This window comes from Gossypium hirsutum, chromosome D05 (genome assembly GCF_007990345.1).
Source record: "Gossypium hirsutum isolate 1008001.06 chromosome D05, Gossypium_hirsutum_v2.1, whole genome shotgun sequence".
Classification (NCBI taxonomy): domain Eukaryota; kingdom Viridiplantae; phylum Streptophyta; class Magnoliopsida; order Malvales; family Malvaceae; genus Gossypium; species Gossypium hirsutum.
In genome coordinates this window covers 19781017-19800980 of record NC_053441.1, presented here as the reverse complement: position 1 = coordinate 19800980, position 19964 = coordinate 19781017, and the positions used below count along the sequence as shown (strand labels likewise).

At 32.2% G+C, this 19964-nt stretch overlaps 3 protein-coding genes across 5 annotated transcripts; all 3 read right to left on the bottom strand.

Annotated features, from left to right (window-relative positions):
- Positions 1 to 376: 376 nt before the first annotated feature.
- Positions 377 to 4458, bottom strand: LOC107960678 (oligopeptide transporter 4). Its single transcript, XM_016896980.2, has 6 exons — positions 3775 to 4458; positions 2777 to 2874; positions 1924 to 2502; positions 1583 to 1835; positions 1296 to 1478; positions 377 to 1190 (listed from the first exon to the last, which is right to left on the bottom strand). Exons 1-6 carry the CDS (start codon positions 4297 to 4299, stop codon positions 564 to 566), a joined length of 2265 nt encoding a protein of 754 aa, XP_016752469.2. The 5' UTR covers positions 4300 to 4458; the 3' UTR covers positions 377 to 563.
- A 3228-nt stretch (positions 4459 to 7686) lies between these two features.
- On the bottom strand, positions 7687 to 11790 carry LOC107957846 (CBL-interacting serine/threonine-protein kinase 8). 3 transcript variants are annotated; one of them, XM_016893441.2, is made up of 14 exons: positions 11443 to 11790; positions 11100 to 11162; positions 10934 to 11005; positions 10750 to 10857; positions 10594 to 10668; positions 10426 to 10479; positions 10195 to 10320; positions 10000 to 10089; positions 9448 to 9579; positions 9162 to 9281; positions 8742 to 8858; positions 8483 to 8539; positions 8310 to 8384; positions 7687 to 8098 (listed from the first exon to the last, which is right to left on the bottom strand). In XM_016893441.2, the coding sequence occupies exons 1-14, from the start codon at positions 11599 to 11601 to the stop codon at positions 7997 to 7999; spliced, it is 1350 nt and encodes a 449-aa protein (XP_016748930.2). In that variant the 5' UTR covers positions 11602 to 11790; the 3' UTR covers positions 7687 to 7996. The 3 variants fall into 3 exon arrangements, with proteins under 3 accessions (XP_016748930.2, XP_040950155.1, XP_040950154.1); XM_041094221.1 differs by lacking the exon at positions 10000 to 10089 and having other exon boundaries at positions 11443 to 11788; XM_041094220.1 differs by lacking the exon at positions 10934 to 11005 and having other exon boundaries at positions 11443 to 11787.
- Positions 11791 to 15403: 3613 nt separating this feature from the next.
- LOC107957848 (uncharacterized) lies at positions 15404 to 18113 on the bottom strand. Its single transcript, XM_041094219.1, has 2 exons — positions 16661 to 18113; positions 15404 to 15772 (listed from the first exon to the last, which is right to left on the bottom strand). Exons 1-2 carry the CDS (start codon positions 17997 to 17999, stop codon positions 15765 to 15767), a joined length of 1347 nt encoding a protein of 448 aa, XP_040950153.1. The 5' UTR covers positions 18000 to 18113; the 3' UTR covers positions 15404 to 15764.
- Positions 18114 to 19964: the final 1851 nt, after the last annotated feature.

The window sequence follows — 19964 nt, the reverse complement described above, 5'->3', positions numbered from 1 at the left end:
TTGGAATTATTGGACCTTATTTTTTATTTGGTTTATGCATGCGGGCTCGGGTAAATTGGGCTTATTATAAAGACAATGATCAAATTATTGAAACATATATATACAATTTAAATGAGAGAGCACCACGTGTGATTGAACAATGAAAGAGTATTTAAATTTAAAATAACATTAAAATACGATTGTCAAATAATAATCATAATTATTTAAATTTAAAATATTTAATATTCATTATTTAAGTTTTTATTAAATATAATAAAATATTTAATATTTAATAATAGATATTAAAGATAATGATATTTTACTTTCATCAAAAATAATTTTTATTATAATATATTTAAATATATATATGAGTAGACTTGTCCATAAATTATCCAAATAACTGAACTGGGTTTTCTTTCGATTGATCCAATAATCTTAAAATGTTGTATACAAATTAGAATCTTCTTTTCTGCAACCAAATTCTTTTATTATGCTTGAGTTTTTTTTTTTTTTTAATTCTTTGCCGTGCTGAGACCTTGAGAACATTAATTAAAAAAGTAGCAGACTCTAACAGAGCACGAAGCTTAAAATATTGGGCACCCTTCAACCAATATACCCTTAGCGGTAGGGCAAGTTGCTAGATCACAATGCTCCGGGACAACATCAGGACTAGCACCCCACCAGTGCAAACTCTTACTCTCAACACCCAGTGCAACGTAAATCAGCACTGTCATGAATGCTGTCCCTGCATCCAATGCTGCTGATAGAATGTAATTATACCTCTGCCACCATCGTTTTCGATACCTGAAGACAAAGAAGTTGAAGATAGTTCCAACGATAATCCAGGAAGTATAGTTCAATGGGGTTGCTGGTGGCATGTTGCCTGTTGCGCCTAAAAGCACTGGCAGATTGATAAGGGGAATCCAAGCCTGACTGGGGAATGCCTTGTGCAACAGCCATACTACAACTGGTCCTAATAGTCCTCCTAGGAAGAACCAGTTAAGAGTTGAGTACTCCCCCAGTGAGCCGAAAATTCGTTTTGGTCCAACCAAACCCCAGATGACCGATGCATCGAAGAAGACCTTATCGCCGGGGCATGTCCAAGGACTATTTGCTGGGAGAAGATCTTTATGGCATATGTTCTCGACGGAAGATAGAAGCCACCAGCCCACTCCAAGGTTTATCGTTCCGGCTAACATGGTTCCAATGAACTGAGAAGCAAATGCAACCAACAATCGAGCAATGTAAGAGAATTATCCAAATAAAATTCAGTTGAAAAAACAATTTTTAAGTATACAGATGAAAAACTATAATACCTGAACCAGAAACATTGATCGTGGAGGAATTTTCATGTAATGGCCGAGCTTGAAATCACTAAGAAAAGCGACAGCCTGAGCCATGCTAATGTACCCATAGGTCTTAAAACAAACATTGGTTATTGGTTGTCCAGGCAATATTGCTCCCATTAAATACTCTGTAATGATATTCAACCCTGGTGTCTGCCGGTAAAGAACATAAGCATTCATCAATTAGGTGAGTTTTTTTTCTTTTTGAAAAAAAAATATAATCCTTGTTGATAAGCAAAATTCCCATCTTAATTTACTTGATTAGTCGTAGCTGTTATAATGCTGATAGGCAAAGTGAAAAAGAAGGCAAGTGCAGCAGCAAATAACAGTCCCCACCAAGGCATTTGAACATCCTTTTTAAAGAAGATGCAGAGTACAAGGCCCAGAAGAATTGAGACGGTAAGGAGCAAATAAAACCACCACGAAGGTATGTCTTTGTAGTTTCTCATCAGTCTTGTGTGAACATCAGGCTTTTCCCTTGAAGAAGCTTGATATCGACTATAAATTTCCCTGCAATCAACATGTTTTTTTACTTAAAAGATGAACATCAAATAGAAGAATGAAGTTTCACCTTGTGAAATAACCAAATAATTTTTACCTTCCATAGAACAAGGCCACATGTGTTACGGTGGCAGCAATAGTAGCGAATCCAAATCCATAGGTGATAGCGAAGAAAGTGCTCATATGGACCCTCCCTACCTTCTCATACTCTGGGAAATCGATCTCGAACTTCTTGTTAACAATCAACGAAACGTTATACTCCTGACCTTGTGCGGTGAACAAGTCCGATGAATAAATGGGAAATGTTTTCGCGTTGAATAGGTTTAGCCCCCAGTAAGATACCGGCATCACGAGGTATATAATCAAGGCATATCCTATGAAGACGTTTACAATGGCGAAGAAGGGCGAAACAAGCGGGCTAAACAAGAAAGAGGCAACGGTTGTCCAGTCAAGTGTGAAGGCCCCAATGCCGAGACCATTCATGCCTGAGCCGATTTGGTGGGCGGTTACCGAATGGGGGAAGACCAAGCAAGCCAAAGAGATGCTTTGCAAGGTTTGGAAGAGATAACCTGGGAAAACATACCAGCAGAAGCTACACACTAATGCTATCACGAAGAATTTCACTCGTGCTATGGGGCGCTTGCCATCCTTATTTTCTTCCTTCTCATGTAAAGTCCTGCAATGTCATATTCATCACAAGTGTACTGTACAATAATTTTTTGATTTTGTAGCTAAACAATGAAAAGTGTACAATATAATATATATATATATATGCCAATTATCGCCTTTCCAAAGTAGAATACTGAATGCTGAAGCAAACTGAAAATAGAAGTATTACTGCTATTTCCATGTGAGATGTTTCCGAGGTATAACAAATATATATTGACCAATTAAAGCGTCAACATACATGCAACATATATATATATAGGAAGTAGACCAAAGTAACTTACGTGAAGAGAGAAATTTGAACAAGGGTAGAGGGCCACCACATGTGCGCCGGCTCCACCACATACTTCCTCAGTATCCCCGCCCAACCATATCCCATAACCTGCACTTATAACACACCACAACTTAATTTATCAACAACCAAATAAATTAAAGTTTAAATTAGCGGTCAACAAAACTCGATTCAATTTCGAAAAAATAAAAAAATTTTGAATTTCGAGTTAATCGAATTGAGTTATTCGAGACTCGAATAGGTAATTAGAGTTTCGAGTTGAATTTTACAATTCTAATAACTCGAATAATTCAAATTTAAAATTACAATAAAATTTAAAGTTATTTTCAAATTTTCATAATATTTATAAAAAATCTAAAATTTATATTTTTAAAAAAATTATAAAAATTTCAAAAAATATAAAATATATATAAAAATTAATGATTCAAGTTTATCCTACTAAATATTTTTATTATTATTTTTCTTTGAAAAAATTTTCAAATATATATGATTTCAAATTTATGTGCTCTAATATGAAATTAATTATATTATAACAATATTTTAATTTGACATGCTTAATTTTTTAATTTAACACAAATAAATTCAGTCAACGAAAAATTTTCAATTAAATTAAGATAATAAAATAAGAGTCATCAATTCGATAAAATCAAAATATTTTCACTTCATTCCATGAAATGCTAAGCCTTAATAAAAACTTAAAATGTGAGAATCCCAAAAAAAAAATCCACGTCGAGAACTGCAGTAGAATTCTAGCTAGACTTATAAAAAAATGTGTATATATATATAGATAGATCTTTGTGTTTTTCTTTCCCTACATATTATTTGCCATAAAAAATGGAAATTAATATTTAAACTTGAAAAATTCTCGATTCTCAATCTATAGTATCAGTTAATCCTTTTGTTTGAAAACAGTCGAACATATATGATATATATACCATAATCAAGGTCTTCTTTTAACTTCAAAGTCAAAAAGAAGTGCAGTAAACCAACCTGTGTAGTCATGATAAGAAGCCAACTAGAGAAGAAAGAGATGCTCCTTCCATAAAAAGCCTTGATTATGGTAACAATACTAACAGCATAAACAGTACCATTTCCAAAACCACTTCCAGCATTAGCAAATATCGTTATTAGAACATGCTCCTTCATGTTAAACGGTCCGGGGTTAAGCGAGAATTCCTTCGAACCGAACCCAGGTATACGAAACTTAGTGGCGGGAAGAGCCGAAGCCATGAAGCGTCCGATGGGAAGAGTGGCCACCTGGACGGTGATTTGGGTGATGACGAGCGGCTCGGTTCGGTAGCCGAAAAACTGGTTCAGGAAGGAAAGGAGGGCGCAAGAGAAAAGACCCAAGAACCACATACGGAAAGTCCATACAGGGAGCGAAGGGTCATCGGTGTCGGGCACTGTCAGACGAACTTGTTCAATCGGAGACACCTCGCTTTCGTCCATTTCACCCTCCTCTTTCACCACCTCCTCATCTAGTTTTGGTGTTGCTTCAATTTCCATAGTTCTCATTTTTTGAGAAACAATCGAAAAACTAAAGAGAAAAAAAAACTATTGACTGAGTTTAGCTTAGCTGCAATGCCTGCTTCTTGTTTAGAACATCTATGTCACTTTCTTTTATTTACTTTTATAAGACATGTTTTAGTCCTAAGGAAAATTAAAGGAAATATTTTGCTTTTACTGGGTGTTTATATGTTTGTGACTTTCCTTTAAATAGTACCACCATATGTCCACTATACCTATAGTTGTCTTCTTCTTATTATTGATCTCCGTAGCTTAAATTTTAAATAGGTTTCAATTTTTTTAAATGTATGGATATTTTATTAATTAAGTTTTTGGGGGTTAAATTTTAGCTACACCAATAATATATCTAAATTTTATACATAGTATCTTTAAATTTTAAGAACATTTCCTTTTAGCTCTACTTGGTAATATGGATGCGAAATTTTAGATTTGATTTCCGCTTATTAGGTAAATAGTAAAAATAAAATAGCTAGATATATACTTGAAAAATATAAAAATATGGATTTGATAAACACAAAAAAAAATTAAATTCATTACTAAATAGACAATTAAAAAATTAAAAAAATTGAAAAATGATCATGAATGTTACATTTCTAACCATTTTACTACTCAATTTACACTTTTTTTTCTAAACTAAATTTGTATAATATATTTTAGATATACTCAACATCAAATTCAAGCTAACATTTTATATCTAAGCAGTATATTAATATTGTAATTTTAAAATTAAAATTAAATTTAAATCAAAAGTAATTGAGAGAGTCAAACAATTGGATGATGATGGGGCGGGCAAGTTCTTATTCTTACTTTTGTTTGAACGATGATTCCTATATGATGTAATAAATGGTGGTTGTTTAATTGGTTGGCAAAGCTTGACATCAATTTGTAAATAAAATAAAAAGTAAATCACAGAAGGGAGGCCGTTTCGTTCAAAAAATGTCTGATTAATTAATGAATTATGGGAGGCAATCACTTCACTGTTCATGGAGGTAGCTTGACGTTGTAAGACAACCAGCCAGGGTGCAGACAGCGGCTAAAGATTCTAAAATTCCATAGACTCCAAATAACTTTACTCACTGGTTAGTTACCTCATCATTCTTCTCAATGAAAATCTAAAAAAAAAACCTAGATAATACATCAATTTTTTAATTAATTCCGATTTCAACCTTGCACTTTCGCTCAAAAAATTATAATTGACGTATAACCTAGTTTTAATTATAAAATTAGGTTATACTTCATCTATTTTTCGTTTTAATGGTTATCATTTAGATTATAATTAAAAATTAAAAATTCAAATAAATTTACACTAAAAATAATTAAATTAAAGTATAAAGATTAAATCTATAATTTTCATACAATAAAATTTGACTTTTGTAAAGGGGGACAAACAAGATTTTTAACTTTTTAAGTTAAATCAAAATAAATTTCAATTTGAATGTGATAGAAATATTTAAAAATAATAAAATAATATAAACTTCAATTTCTTTCGTTACTTCAAGTTTAAAAGCTTAATTTTCTCTCAATAGGTTCGTACGTCTTTTTCAATAAAAAAGATACTGAAAAGATTGGATGTATACGAAGTTACTAAAAAATGCCCTTCATTAATTAGTGTGGCTAACTTTTCAATCCTCTTTTCTTTTCTTTCTTCTTTTTTTTTTTTTTGTTTTTTTGGTTTTTTTATGAATATGATGACCTTTCAATCCCAAATAATGATAAAAGAAGTTACCCTTTTTTTTAATTATTATTATCATTTATCACAATTTTTCGTTTTTTTATCATTTTTACTATAAATGAATATTTGGTACATCCGCATTATTTTTATTTTATAATCTTAAAATTTGTAGAATATTTATCAACTCTCTAATACTTAAAAACTCGCAATGTATTAAATATTTTCTTTTTATTATTTTCTTGATAAATATCTCTTTATTAGAATAATTTTAAAAATTAATTTTTTATTTCAATTACATTAAATTATAAGACAATTTTTAAGACATAATGGTCAACTAAGACCTTAATGTTTATATCTTTTATCAATTTAATCATTATTCTTTTTTTAAGGTAAATTTAGCCCTCAACATTTTAAAAAAAATTAAATAATTATTTTTAATGAAATACTAAACAAAACGTTAAATGTTTAAACATGACATCCTACATGGCTATCCATGTGTGCTTCATTTTTTTAAAATTTTATGAACTTTTTATAATTTTTATTTTGAATATTTTTATACTTTCAAATTATTTATTGATGTAACATATAAAACAAACAGTTTATGTCAACATTAAGTACACATGAATTATCACGCGAATTGTCATGCAAACATCATTGAAAAATAAATATTTCAGTTAGCATTTTTGTTAAAAAACGATTTGACTTTTTTAAAAAGTTAATGATCAAATTTAACTCAAGCAAAATATTAGGATCAAATTAAAAATATATATAAATGTTGAAAGTGAAATTTATCATTATATTTTTTTTAATAATCTTTTATATTAATGTGATATTTAATTATAATTCTCATAAATTTATTTATGAGATAATCCCAAAAAGAAATATATTATAATCGGATGACATTGTCGTCATTGTTGTAACAATAATGAATTTAAACCCATTTAAATATGTATCATATTCTAATTTAAAATTTTGAAGAGGCTTATATTAAGATTATTTAGCTTCAATCCAAACTGATGCCCATTGTCCCTTTAACAGGCTATGATTGGGTAGTCTCTCGTTCGACCTAGGTTCGAACCAAACCTAGAGGTTCGGCTTCCTACTTGTTCCCGAACCAAATGTCTAACTTAATGAGCTTGGGAAGATTTTACGTGCACTCTATAGAGTGAAAATAAGTTCCAATTACATAAAATGTTAATCAAATCATAAAAATTATTATAAATTTTGTATATATATATGCCTTCTTTTTAAGTATTATATTTTTAATATTTTACTATATCCTTATAGGACGCTTATCAACCTCTAACTTTATTTGTGGAGTCTAGAAATTTAATTGGGTACCAAATAATTTTTCAAATTATAAACTTATTCAATATTATTTAATTATCCAAATTATTACAAAAATATGTTCCGTTTCATTAAGGTGTAAGCATCAGGCAATTTATTTTAGGTTTTGTTCCAATAACTTTAAATTTTATGTGTTCGTTATCAAATCGAGCTTGCTTTTTCAATAATAATGATGATGATATAAATAAAACGAGCTACATTAAATTGTTTTAATTTATTATTGAAAATGAATAGAGCTGGATTCGTTCCATAGAAATTCGTATATATCTAATATTCATGAGTATTAATAATAAAAAAATCATGAGTAATCTAAAAGGCCCTACAAGTATAAATTTGGCATTCGTAATGCTCTAAAATTTTGAGGAACCGTAAAATGACATTCTCCTTTTGATAAACTCGGGTACTTTGCGTGTTTACAGCATGGTTGCAACATATAGCATTTTGCTCAAGGAAATAAATTATGGATCAAATCAAAGAAAGCTTTACAAACATTAACCACACAGAAAGTCCAGATAAATACTATACATACATATATGTTTTTCCTATTCCTCTTTGGGGCTGCAGAGGAGTTTGGAAGGGTTAGGTAAGCCGTTACGTCAACGTCGAGGTTGTAACTTGTAATCCTACGTATACATAGTGATTATGGACTCAAAATACGGGCAATGTTCAACGTCTTTTACTCTTGGACTTTGTGATCCTTGATTTGCTTGATTCGTTAGGTGGTTTCCATATGATGTCATCCAGGTTGCTACAAAATGTCTTGTAGAACTGTGAAACGAAGGTGCATTTTTTATTTTCGAATCCGAATGCTAATGAAAACAGAGAGCGAAAGAGAGATTATATTCAAGGGGGGAGGGATGGGCATTGAGGGAAGGCTGACCCGGAAGGATATCCCGAGAAACCGTGTCAAAAAAGAATGTTATAAGCAGATTACTTGACCAAACAACACTCGGCATGCAAGTGGAACAAGGTAACTAACCTTTAGGTAGTCCCCGGCATCACCAGCTGCCTTTTGAATATCCACCATCAAAAACGTGGGAGCAACCTCGAAAACCTTCGAATTCCCGAGAGCAATCAGGGGAATAGGGGAGAAAAACAAAATTATTTAAAAGCTAATGAAGAATTCAGCAAGAGTTGAGATCAAAAACCTACTTCGAGGATAACTGAAAAATGAGAAGTCTTATTAGCTGAAAGGCCTTCAACTCTCATCTGAAAAAATCAACACATGACCAGATTTAACAAGATTATTCTCCAGTCCAGTCGATGACATTATTGGCAAACAGAAGGAATGAAACAATTGTGAAGTAACTAGAGAACTTGTTTACTTACTAGCATGCATAATAGCCATATGTAAATTGTAATAAAGAGCAAAATCTGAAATAAGCAATTGTTAATAGCCCGAGTCATCTACCTTATAATTGCGAATGTGTGTCTTATAGCCCATTGATTGAGCAACAACTTCCATGCTAGACAGAACAACCCTTGCTGGCTTCCGTGAAACAAATCTTGTCTGGTGCTTCATGGTGTCCTGACAGGGAGAATAACGCATTCATATAGTTTAGTAATGGAAGGAAAAAACATGTATTGGACTGCCTCAAGGAAATATATCCCAAATACAAGATATTTAGAAATCGCCATATATGATTCCCTGACAGTAAACTACTGCTCATAGACAGACAGCACTAGACATCAAAAAGCAAAAACAAAAAACTGAGCAGCTTTTCCAAGCATGCTGTTTGGTTGGAAAAAACCCATAAAAAACAACCAGTTCCTTCAAAAACTAGTCAAAGAGGTAGAAATGCAATTTTGACTATTTATTAAAGAGCTATACCTTCCCGCGGTCAAAAAGTGTTGCAAGATTCAAGCCTTGAGAGAGAATGATCAAGTCAAATGCATTAAGATTCAAAGGACCCATATTCTCATTTCTTGATGGCTCATCACCTCTTTCTTCCTACAGTATAATATTAGGAAATAAGAGTTTGAATCACAGTGAAACATTCAAACAAACTCACTCAATTTAGGCACATGCATACAAGGAAACTTGGTTGAAGTTATTGTCGGGAAAACACAAATTATACCTTTATATCATATTTAACTATATTAAAGCTGCTAAATACCTTATCAATCTCGGGATCGTCAAAAACAGCATTTACATCATCCAAGTTAATATCTTCATACTCGAGAAGTCTGGCAGGAACATAGCTCTTCTTAAACCACTCATCACTCCTGATTTGCTCAATTGTAATTCGCTGTGCAGAAGGGGAGAAAGAGACTAGCCATATTGAAACCATTATTATATTTACAGAAACAAATATATCAATATAAAGAATACCGTATGGTGCTAGGTGCCAATGCACTTAGTTTCAAATGAGAACAGAATTGGAATCCTTCATGATTCTACTGGTTAAAAGTTATGCAAAATAAAGTGCTCTGCATGAGCGCTGTCAGAACACTAACACCAAATAAATAATGGCTCCTCCGAAGCCATCAGAAAGGTGATAGTATACTTGTGATCGGGCTAGACATAAAGGTTTTATGATGCATTCCAGGATAGCTAGGCATCATTTCATATACCTTGAAACCACACCATTAATTTATACAACCTTATTACTTATTGTAGCAATTAGGCAGCCCAAGCAATTCAAAATTGTTGGACAACAAGTACTTACAGTTTGAGGATTTGGATCTAGAATTCTATGAATCAAGGATTTTGCCCCCATAGGAAACCAAGAAGGGCAAGAAAACTCTGCTCTCTCAATCTGCAGATTAAAAAAAGCTATGCAGTACTGATAAATGATAAAGTCAAAATGAAAATTTTCTTTCATTAATTTCATATAAACTAGTGAACATAAAAACGTTCATACCTTACTGTATAGTGTGGTGAGATCAAGCTCATCAAATGGAAGATAACCTGCCATCAGAACATAAAGGATGACCCCACAAGACCAGACGTCTGCCACAGCACCATCATACCCCTTGTGACTAAGAACCTGCAACAAAAATGAAATATCAGTTTAATAAGCAAGACAACAACAGAAAATAAACATTTAAATTAGGCGCATTCAACATAAAAGCTGTCTATCCTATAATTTTACCTCTGGTGCTACATAGTTGGGAGTTCCACACGTGGTCCGAAGTAGGCTAACTCCCTAAATATACATATCATCAAATAACAACCAATATCATTATATATTTCTGTCAGCCTATTTTGATGTTAGGGGAGGAAGCGAAAATAGAAGTTCACTCTTCACTTAATTTCTTACTTGTTCTGGCAACGCGCTAAGGCCAAAATCTGAAATCTTTAAATTTCCTTGGGAATCAAGTAAAAGATTTTCAGGCTGTATACAGAAGCCAACAAGTCAGAATTTATGAAACCATGCAAAGAAAAATAGCAACTCGATCGTTAAGAAAAAGAACACCTTCAAATCTCTGTGGTAGACTCCCTTGCTATGGCAAAATTCCACACCATCAATAAGCTGTTGGAAATATCTTCTAGCTTCAGCTTCACTAAAACGACCATTATGAACCTGCAAGATTACCAATTTACCGTCCGCCCTTAAAACAAACCCGATAAAATTGGATCTTTTCTTCTAAGATACATACTAATTTATCGAATAATTCGCCACCAGTAATGAACTCCAAGATGATATAAATCCTAGTTCGACTCGCTATAACCTAATAAATAAAAAAAATTAACACTGTTAGAAACCAACCAATCATGAGAGATATTAAAAATTCAGTAGTCTAGTGATGCTACTAAATTACTTACCTCGTGCAAACGAACAACGTAAGGATGTCTAACAAGCTTCATTATAGATATCTCCCTTTTGATCTGAATTAATGAATAAATATAAAAGGAAAACAAAAGTCATGATTCTTAACTTGAAAGAAATTCAAATTTTCAAATCATAATAAAGCTTAATTATAAGAAATGATAACTATGACCACTATTTGAGCGATGATAATTTACCGATTTCACCTTTGATTCAGTAAAATTAAATAAAAGAAAGTAGACAAAAATAAATAAAACTACTATTTTGTTGCAAGTTCATCATCTTTCTCATAAATTTACCGAAATTTCATTCCAGTAACATAAAAGATGGAAATTTGACCTGATCGACCATTTTATGCTTGATAATGGTGCTGCGATCGAGGACTTTCATGGCAACACTTTCGCCGGTCTCCGTGTTTTGCGCGAACTTAACCTTCGCGAAGGTTCCTTCGCCGATTGTTCTTCCAATCTCATACTTCCCTACTTTTCTGACCACCATCGCTAATTTTCTTCCGATTTTCTCAGTCTCCGCATCCCACTTTCTCTTTCACCAAACAGAAGGATAAACGGAAAAGGACAATAAAGGGAAGAGTTTAAGGTAAAGCAAACATCAATCAAAGCGTTTGCGCGAAGCTTTTAGCTTTTCCTTTTGTACTTTAAAACTACCACACTACTAATAAATAACATTCCAGTGTTGCAGTTAAAAAGAAAAAGTTTAATATATCATCTGCTACTTAAGTTTTATGTTCAATTTAGTATATTTTTGTTTTAATATTTAAATTGATAATTAATTTTTTTCATTTTAATATTTAAATGTTTTTCAATTAAGCACATGAATTTTACTTTCATATTTAATTTAGTACATGAGTTATTTTATTTTAATTAAATTCTTATTGAAATACACATATCAAATATTTATTGAATTATATGATATGATTTAGATATTAAATTAAATATTAAATTTAAGTAAAAATAAACGATTTGATGAAGATAGATAAATGAAATAGAATATTTTTTTAATTTTTAGGAAGTTAGCGCCTAGCGGTGACTAACTGACTACTACCTTTTTACATAGCTGGTGCCAGCCGACAAGTCATCTAATGGACTCAACTTTTGGTCTTTCCTTTTTGTTTTTCATTTTCGAAAATTAAATCTAGAAACAGAAATTACATTTCCACTTATTAATATTTAATTAGAAATCCTAACTTTTCCATAAATTATTTAGTTAAATAATAAAAAATTAAATTATATGTGATGACCTGATGGTCAACGGTGTTTACCCAAGTGTAGTCTAAATTATCACATTTATTATACGAACTTTGCGTTATTATTATAATTCACCAAAAATAATAATAATAAATTAATCTCTCTTAAATAACATCTCGAAATTAAATTTTATTTATGAAAAAACAATTTTAAAACAATTTAATTACCTTTAAAGGTTCAATATGGCTCAAATAGTAAATCTCTATTTACAACGCATTTATTTTTGGTATATTATATGGTCTAATTTAGTTAACAATCTTATCCTTTTATCTACACTGTTATAAATTTCTTCATTAAATTGATGTAAGTTATTTATATTTTCTTTTATATATTCTAATTTGAATAATTTTGATTTTATATTTATCAAATTTTAATCCTAATTAGTGGTTAGATTTGTTCGGCCAAATTTTATTATTAATTTCGTATTATGCAAAAATTATGAGTTTAATTCATATTTTTAAAAAAATTAATTTTTACTTTTTTTTGAAATTTGACATTTCAATCACGATTTAAAAGGATAGTTATTAAATGCATTCACTAAAATAACGTATTTTTTAATATTATATGAAAATAAGAAATTGACATGATATTATATACGTGATAATATGTTTATCATAAAAATATCAAAATTTAACGGCCGTTATTTGGATCAATGCTAAAAATAAAGAATGACAAATTAATACAATGATAAACAATTGCACTCATTTAATATTCTTAATTTGATGTTTTATGTGTTTAAATTTCGTTTTACCCATAATTTAATCTAAATTTTTTCCATTAAGTATTGTGCATATTTCTAATGTTATTATTAATCAATTTCAAATTATAAGTTTTTTTTATAGTAATTTATTCTTAGACTAGTGTTTATATTTTAAATTTATTATTTTTACGTGATAAAATTTCTAATATTAAAAATAATTTAAGAAAACATAAATGACCAAAAGCATTAGACAAGCAGTAAGGGTTGGTTCCATTGAGAATTCATAATTTTATATTGTTACTTAGGGCATGTTCTGCACAGCTTAAAAAAAGCATTTCTACCTCCAAAAGTATTTTTAGAAGAAAAACTGTGTTAAACAAGTTGTTTTTTGTTGAAATTGTTGGCTTTTCAGAAGTGCTTTTCAAAAACCATTTTAATGCTTAATTACTTTTTCACTCCTCCAATAATATAATACTTTTTTTTCTTGGTGCTTAATTACAAATGTGTTGAAATTCTTAATTAAAAATAAAAAAATATATTCTTTAAAATACTAATTACAAATATTTAATGGTTATATTTAAATATTTAAAATATAATTTATATATTCTAATTAAATTTTATAAATAATTAATATTTATTGTTTAAAAATATTTAAAATTTATATTTCATATATTAAAATATTAACAAGTTATATTTTTATATTCTTACTAAAATATAATAATATTAACTAATTTAAATATTATTTAAATGCATGTTTGTTACTTGATAATAATATGTTTAAAATGAGCATTTTATTTCTCAAAAATACTTTTTGACAGTAATGCTAAACACTCAAAATTTAAACCAAAATTTTTAAAAACACTTCTCAAAAATATTTTTCCATAACATTTTTCAAAAGCATTGTCAAACTAGTCCTTAGAAGTCCTATTTCTTAACATTAGAGGGAAGAAAAGAGAATGGTGAACAACATTGATGCACACCCATGGGCTTAATTATTGTCTTGGGAAGAAGATCATTTGTGAAACATTAGCCACGTGTTTAGTTATTATCAATTTAGTCAGTGTCGAATGATAATTTACATTTTAATATAAAAATTACATTAAATCTTAATGATTAGACAACCATTGTATTTTTATTTCTACATGCATATCATTATCTTGATCAAGATCACTGGACATTAATTAACCCTCTCTACCTAAAAAAATATTGTTAGGGCTAGAAAAGATAAAAGATTAAAGAAGTGGAGACGATGGGGAATGTCTCCCTAAACGGAAGTTTCATGTGGGAAGAAAGTGGAAGAGGCCTCAACTACCACTTTTTTCTTTTTTATTTTAAATATTCTTTAATTTTTTATTATTAAAATTCTCGAGTCTCATTATACCGGTCCTGATTGATCCAATAGTTTATAAATGTTTATTCATTTAACTTATCTAAGTTCAAGTTTCTAGAAAAATAAGTTATAAACCTAAACCCTAAACATTTATTTGAACAGTTCGCTTTTAATATAATGTGTGTTTATATAATGCACATGAGTGCTAACATTTTAATTGTACCCTAAAAAATAGTTGCCTAAATTTTTTATTTTTTTTGAAAAAAAAAGACAATTTCATTAATAAAATCAAAATGGAAGACAAGTCAAATACAAAAATAAAATAAAGGGAGCATCTAACCCCAAGCCATTAGGCTTTTCCAATAAATCTAATCCTAGCTTCTCACATTATCATCCAGCATTAATAATATTATCAATAGAAGAAGCATCATAGCATAAGAATAAATGAAAAATATATGTCATGCATCTTAGCATAAACAAAGCAAGCAAGAAAGAAGTTATGTCTTTTCCTCGATGCACACATTCAGGTCGGAGAATCAGCGTTTTATGCTCCACTTTTCTCAAGCAAACCTTTCTCAAATTATATCACGAAACCTTTCTCAAACAAAAGAGATGTAACATTTCATGAAAGCTTCAAATAGGGTCACCCCAATTCTCAGGATAAATTTCAAATCCGACACATCATTTTGTCGTGTAAAAAGTACAAGGATGCTTTTGAGCTTTAGAATTTCCTTTTACATTTAGGTAAGAGGTCCCAGACTGTATAAAGTTTGATTCAGCATCGAAACTAAATGAATGAACAAGAAGTAGAATGAGTGGATGCACAAATTGTTGCCATAAGCTTGGATCTTTGTTGCAGCAGGCAAACAACAACTAAGATTCACAGCCAAGGTTGAGAGGAACCTTAGACCGGGCCATTTATGGGTGAGTAATCTAATTAGTTCATTTATTCTGTATTCGTTGATGTTTGTTTGCTTCGACAAATGGTATCTTACATGCTGAACATGGTTCAAACACGTCCAGATTTATTTCATATTGGAAACCCCAAATTTATCTATAAATTGTGGCTCTACATGATTGTTTTTCTTGAAAGAAAAAAAATAGTGGTATGAGATTAATAACCGCAAGAATGAACGGCCATTTCATGGTGGCTGTAAAGTCCTCCATGGGAAGGCTGTGGCTTTGCTTAACTTTTATTTATACCTGGCGTTATGGAAACAAGCTTCATCTTACTTTTCGTCATCAGACCAATGAATAGTCACAAAAGGGGGTGACGGTGGAGTCACTGTCATTGTAGAGATTTATAAATGACGGCTTGGAAAAACAATGAGAAAAGCTCCAATAATTAAGTGCCACACAGCGTGCGTTAGGTTCCTGCAACAGGTGCTCAGTTACTTTTCAAAATCAACCATGAATCTAATCGTGAGTTTGAGAATAGGAGGAGAAAAGGTGTATAATACCAAATGCCGATATGGCCACCCCAGACAACACGACACCGGTGGAATATAGAGCAGTAAGTGTTAGAACTAGAGGTTCTGGTTTGGAAGGAGGCGTGGAAGCAATTACTAGTAGCCGTCGTAGGGAAGGTAGCAAGTATATGTATAAATGAAGTATGATGCATATTGAAGAAACAACAAAATCACATGGATGCGTCGGGACATGGTAACTTGATTAGAATGTTCAAAGCAAGACTATAGCTACAAATATATGCCGCCCAAATACAGTAATAAACCAAATCCAGATCCTTAGAATGTCCAAAATTCTGAAGATCCCAAAGTAACATGGATTAACAATCAAACAGTGAATTAAAACTTCAATCAGATAACACCCAGCATCAACCGTAATTCTCTCCAAAAGAACAGACAACATCGGAGTAATGAACTTGTTAAGACGATGTAAAATATTTACTGTTCTACTTTCAGCAGGGTTTTAAGGATTTATTTAACCTGAAAGGAGCTTGCCCGATTGCAATAAACTAATCAGGAAATCAGCAACTTAATTTACTGCCATTATGAAAATCCATTTTTCTTATACACATCAAACAATGTCAAAGGTAACATCACCCGAAAATTTTTAAAATAAATTGTTGAAAAGTTCCATAAGACATCGAAGAATTCACCAAAACCTATAAAAATATTTATTGTTATTCAAAGTACTATATTATAACTATAACTTGATAAACAAAACGATACTGGCAAATTGTTAATTGAAATCACAGAGAAGAAGTTTGAGGAGGAGCATTAGCATTCGCAGCAACCTTACCATCTTGACTTAACACCGGGACACTACCAGATGCCACCATTTGTGGCATCCCTTGATATGGCGCCGCCGTGTAATACACCTGCCTTCCTGCCCCATCATAACCCACCTGTACATATCCTGATTCAGGCATCCCACCCGTCGGCTGCATAACTTGGATTCCCTCACTGTATGCCCCAACCTTCGTGGATGGAACCGCATTGTAAACCGACTGCTCTCGGTAAACATCCTGAACCACCCGCTGTACCCCGTAGTAAGGTTGACCAGCTGGTACAGTTACCTGTTGTATTGTCGGAGGCCGTTGATAAACTCCGGCTGCAGGAGTCGGAATGAGGTAAACTGGTTGGTTTGCGGGGGCTGCGGTCGCAGATACCGAATAAGCAGCAGAGCTTAAATACGCCGTTTGAATTGGCATTTGCAGCGGAGTTGATACTGGTACCGGTGAAGTGGCAATTTTATCCAACATTTTTGAATAATCTTGAGTATTGTAAGCTCTAGCATTTGATTCATCGATTTTTCTCTGCAAAATGCCTTGTTCTTGTGTAGCAACAATATGCATCCTCTGTAATTCATGGATTTGCCTCTGGATCTCTGCTGGAGATACCATTGGGTCCGTGATCAAATGCTGGTCCTCCGATCCACAGTCTGATCCCGCCGTTACATCCTTCGCAACAACTTCCTGTGCCACCGTCACAACCGGAGGAACAGAATCCGGCACATTCACCTTATCCAACCCGAATAGAAAATCGGGATTTGCCGCCAGAACCGCCACAGTAGGAGGGGAAGAGGCATCGAGATTCTGAATCTGCACCGAATTCAATGCGTCAATGAACCATTGCCTATCGGACTTCGGTTCACTCCCTTCAAATCCTGACGCCACCAACGGCGAATTCAACGGGAATAGAAACAACCTCAACCGGGCCGGTTTGGCAAAGGAACGATGCAACCGGTCATATTCCATCATCATATGCTCCAGATCTTCATCACTGGTAACGGAAATTAAAGCGTCGAGATCTTCACCGGGAAGCTGATACTTGAAACAAACCTCAGAATCCCCACCGTAAAGAGAAGATAACTTGGCCATGATAGCAGAGAACTTGATGTTGCGATCAACGACGAGGATTTTGGTATCTCCACCAACATAAGCGAGCTGGTTATCGTGGGAACGCGGTTGGATTTTGCCCCCATAGCTGCACATAAACTTAACCTTATAATTAACATTATTATTAGTAGCATTGAGGGAGGGCGACTCGTCCCATGATTGATTTTCGCATTCAATTTCTCTGGAACGAGGCGAAGAACCGCCGGATTCAGGATAAGAAGAGTAGGAGAAGTTTTCCATGGGATGAAACTGGTGAGGTTCGAGGGATTAGTCTTTAGGGTTCCATTGAAAAATGGAAAACAGCGGAGAATGGAGGTTTGATTATTACTTTTGCAATGTGGGCGTAGTGGACCCAGCTGGAGCTGGATTGGATTAAATAATTTAGAAGCGTGAAAGCAAATGCCTTTATTTATTTTATTTGTTTCTTTTATAAATGTTGGTCCCTTTTGTTATAAAGTTTAATAATATAATATTACCATGACCAACAAAGATAGATACAATGGCAAACTATATTGTCCTTTTACGGAAAGAAAAAATGGAGGGACTGTCAATTAATATTCGTAAAAAAATAGCAATTTAAGCTTTAATTTAATTTACACTATATGAAGGAAACTTTAAACATACCAAAAAAAAAATATGGCATTTTGAGGAAAAACCTTTCCCTCTTGATATATTTAATAAATTTGGTAGATTAAACCTTAACTTAATTTACATCACATGAAGTAAACTTTTGACATACCCAAAAGGTATTTTGAGGAAAGCAAATAACCTTTCATTCTAGACATGCCAATAAATATAGCAGAATAAGCCTTAACTCAATTGGCATCATATGAAAGAAACTTTGGACATACCTAAAAATATTGCATATGAAAGAAACTTTGGACATACCTAAAAATATTGCATTTTGAGGAAAGTAAGTAACCATTTGCTCTGGACATACCAAAAAAACATATAGGATTGAGCCCTAACTCAATTGACACCACATGTAGGAAACTTTAGACATATAAACAAAATTACATTTTGAGGAAAGTAAAGAACCTTTCTGTTGTTTGGATTTGTTTTTTAGTATAACAATGATTTGAACGCAAATTATTCCTAAGAAAAATGAATACCCGACTAATAAACTAGAACTTGGGGTTCAATTGTTTCTTTTATTTAAGCAATGGAAAGCAAAAGAGAGTTGAATTTCCCTTGCTTTCCCAAGTTACATGGTTTTTATTTACTTCAAATTGGGAGAAAAACTATGGAAAAAAAGTGATGTTACTTTTTATATGCGAAATTATATTTTTTATCCTATTAATTTTTGACATGAGTTATTTTATAAAAAGAATATAATTAGAATTTTTTTTATAATAATCAAACATTTCTTTCACTTTCCCAAGTACTTTACTAATTTTATCTAGTAGACAAAATAAACAAGCATCATAACCTTTTTTTTAACCTTCATTTCATTTCTTTTCCTTTATAATTATTTACCGAAACATAGGGTAAGGATGTGGAGTTATTGGCAATAGTGTGAATTATAATAAAAAATGAAATATTAATATTAATTTGATTTTTAGGTTGCTTTATTTGAATGTAGTGAAAACAATAATTAAGTATTAAAGCAATATATGCAGGATTCTCATGTGTCAACAAAAGCACTCTTTTGTTTGCTTGTGATGTTGATGTCTATAAACCTCAACCCTCTCTACTTTCAACCTCTTCTTACCTTGGCAAAATTTAGTACCAAAGAATCAAGCATCAAAGCCTCATCCATTGGCTCGACATCCTCCTCATAAATGGCGGTAAGCTTGGCTCATTCTTGGCAATCTCACATCTTGTGCGAACTATCACATAAATAAGCATTTCACTAGCTCGTTATCCCTTTTTTTCTCCATTGGCTTATTAGACTTCAACTTCCTTGCCCATGACTTCACATTGCCATTCTTGGATTGTCCTTGATCTCCCATACCATTGCCCTTCACCTTGGCCTATGAAGATTCAAACTTGACCTTTTCAATGTCAAGCTCAATCAATAACTCAACTGTCGTCATAGCTTTGGTAAGATCTTGGGCACCTCTTCATTGTAACTCAAGCTTAGCCCAAGGTCTTAGCCTATACATGAAATAGAAAAATGTATTTATCTCACGCTAGCCAAATATCTAGATCATTAATTCACTAAACTCCCAAATAGTGCCTTGTTGCAGAAGTCGTCGCAACTTA